Below are 9,240 nucleotides of genomic sequence, written 5' to 3' on the forward strand. Positions count from 1 at the left end.
CTTTTCTCCAAATCTGATTGTGGCTCCCTTGGGCCAAATGAAACAGTGGGCTTGGGTGAAAGGCCAGGCCCTGATCATATCTTTGGCACAAGGCTCCTGGGCTGTATATGGTGAAGCAGCTGTCTTATTGCTTGTTGAGGATGCAGGAACAGCCCCATAAGCTCCAACGTAGATGCCGTTGCTGACAGAGAGCCCCTCTCATCAAATCTGTGTTCTTTTCCACCTTCTTAAGACTGGTTACCTCTAGTGGAGGTGGGTTCTCGTTCACTGAACTTTGCTTAGAGTGTCAAGAGGATTGACAAACACTGACGTTTTGAATTTTCAGAGCTATTTCCTATGATGACACCGTTTGTGTCAGATACCTGGTCTGCCTCCCAAGATATAGACGGCCAGGCTGCACGCCAGCGGTTTTGTGAATGGTGAACCCGTGAGACCCTTGTCTTCAACGACTCCTGCCATCCAGGTCCTCCATACGAGGCTGCATTTTAGCCCTTGTTTCTTGTGGCCTAAAGATTCTTGTGCACAAGATCTAAGTACACCCTAGCATACCCTGCGTAGGTACCAGTTTCTAGGTCAGTTCGGATTCGATGCAGCTGTGTGAGAATGCGGTCCAAAATTAAAGTGGCTTAAACAGGTTTAAAGTTTATTTCTCTCCTGTAAATGAGATGGACCGAGATGGGTGGTCTAGGGCCAGTGTGTGTCCCACAGTGTCAAGGACCCAGGCGAGTTGCTCTGCCACCATCAGCAGGTAGTCCAGGAGGTGACGTAAGCCTTTCTGTTGTCATTTTAGCCAGTGAGCAGGTGAAGGGGATAAAGAAGAACTTGCCTCCATTCCTCATGCACTCTTTCTAATAGTTCCATGTGAGTAATTATGAAGGAGCTCGTTTGGACAGAGTTTTCCAGAAGTGGCTCATGACATTTTTGTTTGTATCTCAGGGCTGGGACCTAGTCACATGACCTTATCTACCAACAAAAAAGGCTAGGAAATAAATGTGGTCTTTAGATTTAGCATCCATGAATCCAGCTGAACCTAAGGAGAGGAAGGTAGATGTTGGAGGACAATTAGAAGTCTTCATCACAGATGTGTACTTTCTATTTGTCAGACTGCCCTCACGTAGTGTACACATTATGCTAGCCCCAGTGCCTACAGGATTTAAAATCCTGGGTGGAAATAATTATTCGACTGGTAACACTAGTTTTCTTTTACTGTTTACCCAATGCCATCAGACCTGTTTTTCTTACGTTACTGTAAATCTGGGAGGTTTGGAAATTTCTCTTCCGACAAATATTTCAGAGGACATCATATTTTCTTCTATGACCGCAAACGCAGCTGAGCTGCTGTGACGCCAAGGTGGACGTTCGATCGCTGGGGATGAGAGCGGGCTGGTTGTGAAGCCATGAACTGGCACCACCGTCACCTCCTGCCCCCGCCCTGTGAATGCGAAAGCTGTGTTAGTGCTTCCGCAGAGAGCGGAGGGCTCTGGGCAGAGCGAGCAGTAGAGGGAAATATGGGCGTCGCTTGCTAATAACCAAGTCATGGGAATCGAAGGGCCCGTGGGTCCCCACCTCCAAAAATAACAACTGGAAACCACGGAAGTGGACGATATGCCCCCAGTGGTCTGACTCGGCCGTGCCACCCCCACCCAGTCTGGTTAAGAGAAGTGATTTCATCCCGTAACCCCTGACATGTGTTTCTGACCGTGCAATGCATTCTGTACTGTGTTGTCAGGGTAACACTGTTTGGATGCAATGCTGATTTTGATAGACTTTAGACTTTTTCTTTCTGTGCTAATTCCTGGTAGGTGTCCCTGTGACCTGTTAGCTCAGCTGGTTGGATGAAGTCCCAAGGGCATGGGTTCAGTACTGTGTCTGGACCAGTGAACTTCACGGTGTTCCATGGTCACGTCCTCCAGCTGCAGACCCAGGAGCTCCCTGCACGTGTGAGCTGTCGGCGGCGGCGGGCTCCGGCGAGGGGTGTGGGTGGGCCTCTGCCGATCTGTCGTCACTGCTGGAGGAGCACGTCAGAGGCTCGCCCTGCCCTGGCGTGGTCGTGGTGCTTCCTGGGTAACCTCCTGATCGGCGATGACGGACCCTCTGCTGTGGGGAAGGCGTTAGGCGAGACCCCAGAGCACAGCAGCTCGGGGTGTCTGAGTGTGCTGACTGCGGAGTCGTCTTTTATTTGACTTTATCTTTTTGATGACTTATACCAAATCTCCATCAGATATTGAAATGACTTATGTGTAAAGCTCGTTTATGTTGATTTCCTTTGCGTGCTTGGACATCCGGAAAAAACTGGCCAAGGGAGTGCTGGGTTTTTTTTTCTTCGCAAAGAATAATTTATACTATTTAGTAAGTTTATTTCCCTAACATTGTTTAAGTCCCTTGATTTTTCAGGCTTAGGTTCGCCTTCGTCCTTCACGGAAGAAGCACTGGCAGAGTGTCTCGTGTGCCCGGCACTGCGCTAGGCCCCAGAGGGAGGATGATGAGAGGGTGCTGGCCTTGCTCACAGCGCACTGGGGGAGTCGGGTCCCAGGCACATTTCATTCCTGCAGTTCTCTGTACCCTTCTGGTCTGAGCGCTGGGAGTTCAGGCAGAGACAGGCGGGTTCAGTAGATAACATGATGCATAGAGAGAAGTAGGCTGGTCAGTGAATGTTTTCGGAGCAGTTACTATGTGTCAGCCGTGCTCCTGATGCCGTAGAGCTCGGTCTGGTAGGGAAAATAACGGAAGTGAGGACGTTAGCACCAACTCGCCCTGTAACGTGGGCAGTGTGACACCCTGGGTTTTGCGTTCCTCAGCTGTGAGACCTGGGGCGGTGGGTGCTCCCCAGGCACCTTTGATTGGGTGATCTTCCTGAGGCAGCATCTTCCAGGCTGCCAGCCTTTCTGTCTCCCAGTGACCTCCAGTGCGTTTAGAAGGCTGAAATGGTTTTGTGATTAGCCTCACGATAGTTGATAGGGGGTGGGGGGAGGACAGTTGGCTTTCTACAAGCAAAGGGAAAGAAAGGGAAAAACAAACCCACGAAACAGGTTTTCAAAAAACATTTTGGGGGACATTGCATAGAGGAAGATTGTCACCATTATTTAGGAAAGATAGTATTTTAGCTTCAGAATTGGAGCCGATCCCAGCTTTTCACCTCTATGCATGCATACCTGGTCAGTTCCACACATCAATTTACCCCTTTTCTCTTCTGATTCTGCTCCCCTAAGTCAGCCTAGTCGGCACCCTCCTCCCCAGAAGAGGCCTGAGAGGACAGAAATTGGGCTGGAACTAATTTAATGGCTGAGTGACCTCACAGTAGAGAAACAGCCGGATCCTAATAGGGGTCTTTGTCTGCATTTCCACCCTGGCTGGTAGCATGCCAGTCAAGAGTCAAGCTAGAGACACAGGTGGAAGCGATTAGACCTGTCATAAAGTTTGAAAAATTGATTCTGGAGGCGAAGTGAATAGATTGAACTTGACAGTGTTGTCCTAGAGATTCTAAGGGAAAATTCTGTAGTTTAATTTGAAATCCCTTGATTATTCATTAGCTTTCCAGATGGCTTTTGTTGATGTTTTACATATTAATGCCTCTTTGTGTTATTGGTGTACTCGTAATGTGCTCATAGGTAATGAGCAAAGAATAAGTACGTGGGTAAGTGTCCCAAATTAATGGGATGTTAGTGTAATTGTGGAATAAAGGGTTTTAAAGAAGTTGATTGCTTTGGAATAATTAACGTGAGCTTTTTTATGGGCCAATTTGGTACTTTTAAAGTGAAAATTATTGGAGAATTTTAAAGAAAGCTGCTTTTTAATGTTTACTTCTAAATTAAGGTTTAGACTATAACTCCAGCCTTTGACTCTGGTGGTTATGACTACAGGGTTATTCTGGCAAGCTCTCCATCAAATGCTTTTTTTAGGGTCTCCGTTCGGCACCTGATTAGGTTAACCGTTCCCACGCCAGCCTCCTGGAATTGAATTATGAAGTGGCCTGTTGTTCTCCAGAGGTCCTCCCCATTAATTTTTCGTGTTCTAGGATGTTTACTTTTCCATTTTGTAACTGGTTTTCAGAAGTTGGGTGAACCATTTAGTGATGGTTACAGTGTGTTCTATTTAGATGGCATTTTCAGCTCTTTGTCAACGTCGGACAATGTTCAACTCTTGGTCAACCTGGAAGGTCCCACGTTTTCCCGTACAGAAGCGTGAGAGTGAATGCAACCGCCAAGGCCATGCCGGGCGAGTGGCGAAGCCGCCCCGCGGTGGCCGGTTCTGCTGTGCTCGAGGCGGTGGACACACGTCCTCTGGCGCCCTCTTCCAGATCGGCTGCCCGGTCTTTTACGTGTTCTCAGTAGTGGTGGTCTTGATCTTTGAGGGTATTCCTGACTTTTAGAGAAAAAAAAAAGAAAAACAACACTAGATACTCAAGTCAGGTATCCATCGTGGGAAGTATTCGCAGAAACTGCGAGGTTCCCATATTCACTCGTTTCACATTGGCGAGGATCGAATGTCTCGGTTTGACCCAGGGGTTAGGTCATGGGGTGGGGCACTGCCGTCTTTATGTTTAGTCGGGATTGTATTTACTCGGCATGCCAGTTCTGCCTTGTAGTACATGAGCGTGGGGCAAATCGGTTACCTTTCAGACCTCCATCTCCTTGTCTGTATGATGTAGCTGGTTAAGAGTCTCTGGCCTTTTTTCCTTTTAAAATTCAATCAGCTGACGTCTCTTCAGCACCAGCCACGTGCAGGACTCTGCACTAGGCTCAGGGACCCAGTGGCGAATACGGCAGATGGGGACCTCTCCTCCAGGTGCCTGCATCCACCCCAGGACAGAGTGAGGAGGTATCGAAATATGTCTGCAACGCTTTTAGCACGTCGCTCATATTTATAGGACTCTCGTCATTATTTTAACTTTGGGTGTGATTCTTTCTTTTTGACCTTCACGGTGAATTCTTCAACGGCAGTGCCCCTGAGTGTCCATGAAGCAAATCAGCATTGTCTTTGTTCAGTGTGTTTTGTTGGGGTAGACTTGTTGAAGATTTTGACAGCTTTTTCTTGTTATAACTAGAAGCATGATGACTCATCGCTGGCTATCATTTTGCCAAAAAATATGGTGTTTTAGTCCAGCTTTTCTTGGAAGATGAGAAAACATAGTTTATGTTTGTGTTTCCCTTAAAATATGTGAATCCAGTTCTCTTTTTTTATCAGACTTCCTCTTTATAAATCTTAACGCTTTATCATTTTCGTAGGTGACAAGTCAATTTGAAAGAGCCAGATCTTCAACTGTTCGGACATGTTTATTAGTCCACATCTTCCTAGAGACCCCTCAATCTTTGTGCCAGTCAAAATGCATGGGTTCGATCTTGCTTTATTTTCTCGAATTTCTTTAAACATCTCAGATATTTATTACTCAGATATTTTCTCGAATTTCTTTAAACACCTCAGATATTTGGAACTGCTTGATTGTGTACTATATCTGATATTTAGTATACAATTTGTCAAATGCCTCTGTTATATTAAAACAAGTAATAAAGGGACGTAAAGGTAATAAAGCAAGGGTTAGGGCTAGAGAAGGCAGTCAATAAAGATGGTGACAGGGAGTTCTCTAAATGTCTTTCTCTCCAGTTCTGATTTATCTTAGCGAGGAAGCCAAGAGCGCCAACTGTAGTTTAGGAGCGAGCTGCGTCCTCCGATGGTTGAGGGTATTTTCACTCTAGTTATAGAGTTCAAAAGAGTCGTTTCTTAGCAGCAGGGCCATTTAAACGACCTCGGAGTACCCAGAGTGAGCCGATTAGAAATTTGGCTTGCACTGGGCAAGGCAGTGTGCGATATACTGACAGCAGGTCTTGGAGTGTCATTAGCTACTGGCCTGGGGCAGATTCCAGGACTTCTCATCTTAGATGGGCAAGCCGTAGAGATGCCCACTCATAGGAATGCCACTCATCGTAGGAGTCACAGGGAATCGTGAACGGTAAAGCCCTTGGCGCCGTCTCCGACATGGAGCAGGTGGTCGGTGAATGCTGGTTTTATCTCCTCTTTGCCTGTCCACTGAGACAGGTGCTTTCCCCAGGTGGAGGCCGCTGATGGCCACGTGTGCAGAAACGGCAAAAATGAAGCTCGAGGATGTGTTCCAAGATTCTAACGCAGTGAGAAATGTACAATAAGGAAATAGGATTTCTAACACTCGGTTACGCGACACCACGAATGGACCTTGAGGATATTGTGCTAAGTGAAAAAGTCAGACAGAGAAGGATAAGTACTGTATGATATTATTTATATGTGGAATCTAAAAACTCCGTGGAAACAGTAAAATGGTCATTACTAGAGGATGGGGGGAAGGGGAATAGAACAGACGTCGTTTAAGGCACAGACTTGCAAGGCGTCGTACAGGCATACCTACGAGAGAACGCGGGTTCGCGTCCGGAACACCGCAGTAAAGCGAATGTCGCAATAAAGAGTCGCGGATCTTTTGGTTTCCCGGTGCATATGAAGTTATGTTATGTTTACACTAAACTCGAGTCTATTAAGTGCAATTGCATTATGTCCAATAAAACAATGTAATCTTTTTGCTGCCGGAGGGTCTTGCCTCAATGTTAATGAAAACGCAGTATCTGTAAAGCGTAATAAGGCAAAGCTTAATAGAATGGGCTATACCTAAAATTAGGTCCTGGAGCTCTAATACCCAGTATAGTGAATATGGACAACAGTATCGTATTGGAATCATCAGACTTGTTAAGGGACAATCTAACCACCAAAAAGAAATGATAATTATGTAATGTGATTGAGGTGCCAATTATTACTACAATGGTAATTTTATTATAATATGTAAATGTATCAAAATAACATCTACACTTTAAATTTATGCAGTGTTATATATCAAATACATTTCAATTAAAAAGCACTTCTCTAAATGCACAAAAATCCATTTGGGTTTATGAATGAGCATTAATTTCTAAGTGGAAAAAGGTTAAATATTCTTAGAATTTAGTGTTCACGATGATTCAAGTATGATCACTCACCTGTATACACAGACAAGTGGTGAGGGTAGATACTGAGCTCTGGGTTAAAAAAAAAAAAAAAGCATTAGGTACAAATCTTTATATGCATTGGATGATTGAGCAGATATTTTCTCTTCGCCATACTCAGCTTCCCTTCCCCCATTTCCATTTCTCCCCTGACTGCTTTGGGACTCACTCAGAAGAACTTCTGTTTTTCTTTTAAATAAAACACTTACCTGCTTTGGAGGTGAGGGCTGATTTGCTTTCATCTGCCCCTTTAAGATCTTTTACACACCTACCTTTTGGCCAAACACACTCAGAGCTCTGAAATACCCTAGTTTCTGCTTTTTGTTTTGGAGAGAAGCGTGTTCTGTTTCTGCATGAGGGGTATTCCGTCACTCTGAGATCCCAAACGCCACATTTTTCCTGCATTGCACAAGGAGTCGAGTCATTCATCATTTTCATTCTTTGTCTGGTTCTCCCATAAGAGTATTCAAATTAGCGAGCAGGAAAATGATGAAGTCATTGCCTGGAAGAGAAGCATTTTCCTGGGATGTGGGAAGGGGCGAGGAGACCAGCTGAAGGAATCGTGGAGAGATCTGTACCTGTGTCTTTTGCTGCCCTTGGATTTCGGAGGTCACCTGGGTGCTCATACAGTTTTCGCAGTTTAAAATTGGATAATCTGTGGGAATAGAATTTACCTAAAAATGAAACTGCACAGTGGAGTGGCGGTGTTGATGACCCTGGAAGCTTAGGCTATAACTTGATCTGTGTCTTTCTGACATACCAGCTGTGTGATGTTGGGCGACTCATCCACCCTCGCTGGGCCTGTGTCCTCATCTGTAGAACAAGAGGGTTGAACTAGACCTGTGGCTTAATTATTTAAAGCAATAAAGCCCCTTTTCAAATGAAGCACCCGCTGTAAAAATGGGGCTGGAGGCCTTCTCAGAGCCCAGGTTCTGCAGGGCGTGGGCGTCGAGACCACTGGCCAGGGTTGACCGACGTCCTTCCAACTAAGACACTCTGGCTGCTCTGACTGGGGACGGTTATATCTTAATGGCGGGCTGACTGATTGGCTGGACTCTTTCTTTTTTTTCTTTTCTTTTCTTTTCTTTTTTTTTCAATGAAGTTGAAACTGTATTTATACTAAATGTAGGACAAAAAAAAAAAATAGAGAAGCGGTAGTCGGGAAGGGCCACAGCACTGACCCACAGCAGCGAGACCCGGGATGTTCGCCTTCAGGAATCACACCAGCTGTTTCCCTGGCGTGACTTTCACACGTTCCAGGTCTTCCACCGGGCTGGAGGGGCCGTGGAGCTTCCTCCAGCCCACAATGAGCTGGGCCTTGTTTTGGCCAATGCGCTGCAGGCTGCGCAGATACCAGGCTGAGCTTTCGTGAAGCAGATCAAATATTTTCTGACACCCACAGACCGGTAGCTCTGGGCTGATCCGTAGCTCACAACAGTCCTCAGCCTTCTCCAACGGCTCCGAGCCATCCGGGCACTCCAGCTTTCTCTTGCAGCTTTTCTTCAGGGTGTGGATGTCGGCATTTGGGGATGCTGCCTGCTCCTGTATTAGTTGTAGGGGCATCTCCACAGCCTTCTCGAGGGGCTTAGCGACCATGACTATGCGGCGGGCGAAGGGTCGGAGCATCGTGGGAGAGCAGTTCTCCTTCGGGTCCACAGCTTCCCGGGCCAGCACCTTGGCTTCCAGTTCTTTTTGCTTTATCTTAAGCCTTTCAGTCTTCCAATCCTTTTCCTCCACTGTCTTCGTGAGCACCATCCACTCTTGTCTTGGGGTGCTCAGCAGAGGGGTCCCCCGGGTTCCCCGGGAGCCCAGCAAATGGTCCAAGCTCAGGAGGCGCTCCAGCATGGCCGGGTCCATGCTACTTAGCTTCTGTAGGGGGCTGAATTTCTGGGAGGCAGAAGCTAGAAGTGCGGGGGGCTCAGGATTCCCAATCTCCTCTTCCTCAGGGCCTCGAGTTTTCTTTGCCTCTGAAGGACCTAGCTGTCCTTTCTGAGACAGTTTAACAGGTGCCAAGACATGAAGCTGTAGAAGGTCGATTGATCACCTCCTTGCACCTGGCAGCAAAGTCGAGTGCAGGGACTGTGTCTAGGTAGAAGCATCTCTAGGGGGCAGTGTTGGCAATGAGGATGCTGTGGACTGAGCCGCGCGGAGAGTCCTGTGACAGGTGAGGCAGGCCCTCGTTCTGCGCATCCACCACCTTGCCCGGCACAAAGAGGGAGGTGTTGCTGGCTCTGTTCTC

At 46.8% G+C, this 9,240-nt stretch overlaps 1 protein-coding gene across 5 annotated transcripts in view; it reads left to right on the top strand.

Moving 5' to 3' along the window:
- The window catches only part of HLCS (holocarboxylase synthetase), a 188,432-nt gene that overhangs the window by 61,347 nt on the left and 117,845 nt on the right, over positions 1–9,240 (top strand). Inside the window, exon 6 of one of the 5 annotated variants that reach the window (XM_023533865.1) lies at positions 4,097–4,431. The exons of the other annotated variants lie outside the window; for them this stretch is intronic. Within the exon in view, the coding sequence (XP_023389633.1) occupies positions 4,097–4,331 (235 nt within the window). The 3' untranslated portion in view covers positions 4,332–4,431. Of the gene's footprint in view, positions 1–4,096; positions 4,432–9,240 lie in introns of those variants that run through there. 5 annotated transcript variants of the gene reach the window in all.

Source organism: Pteropus vampyrus, unplaced genomic scaffold, assembly GCF_000151845.1.
Source record: "Pteropus vampyrus isolate Shadow unplaced genomic scaffold, Pvam_2.0 Scaffold114, whole genome shotgun sequence".
In the NCBI taxonomy this organism is placed as follows: Eukaryota; Metazoa; Chordata; class Mammalia; order Chiroptera; family Pteropodidae; genus Pteropus; species Pteropus vampyrus.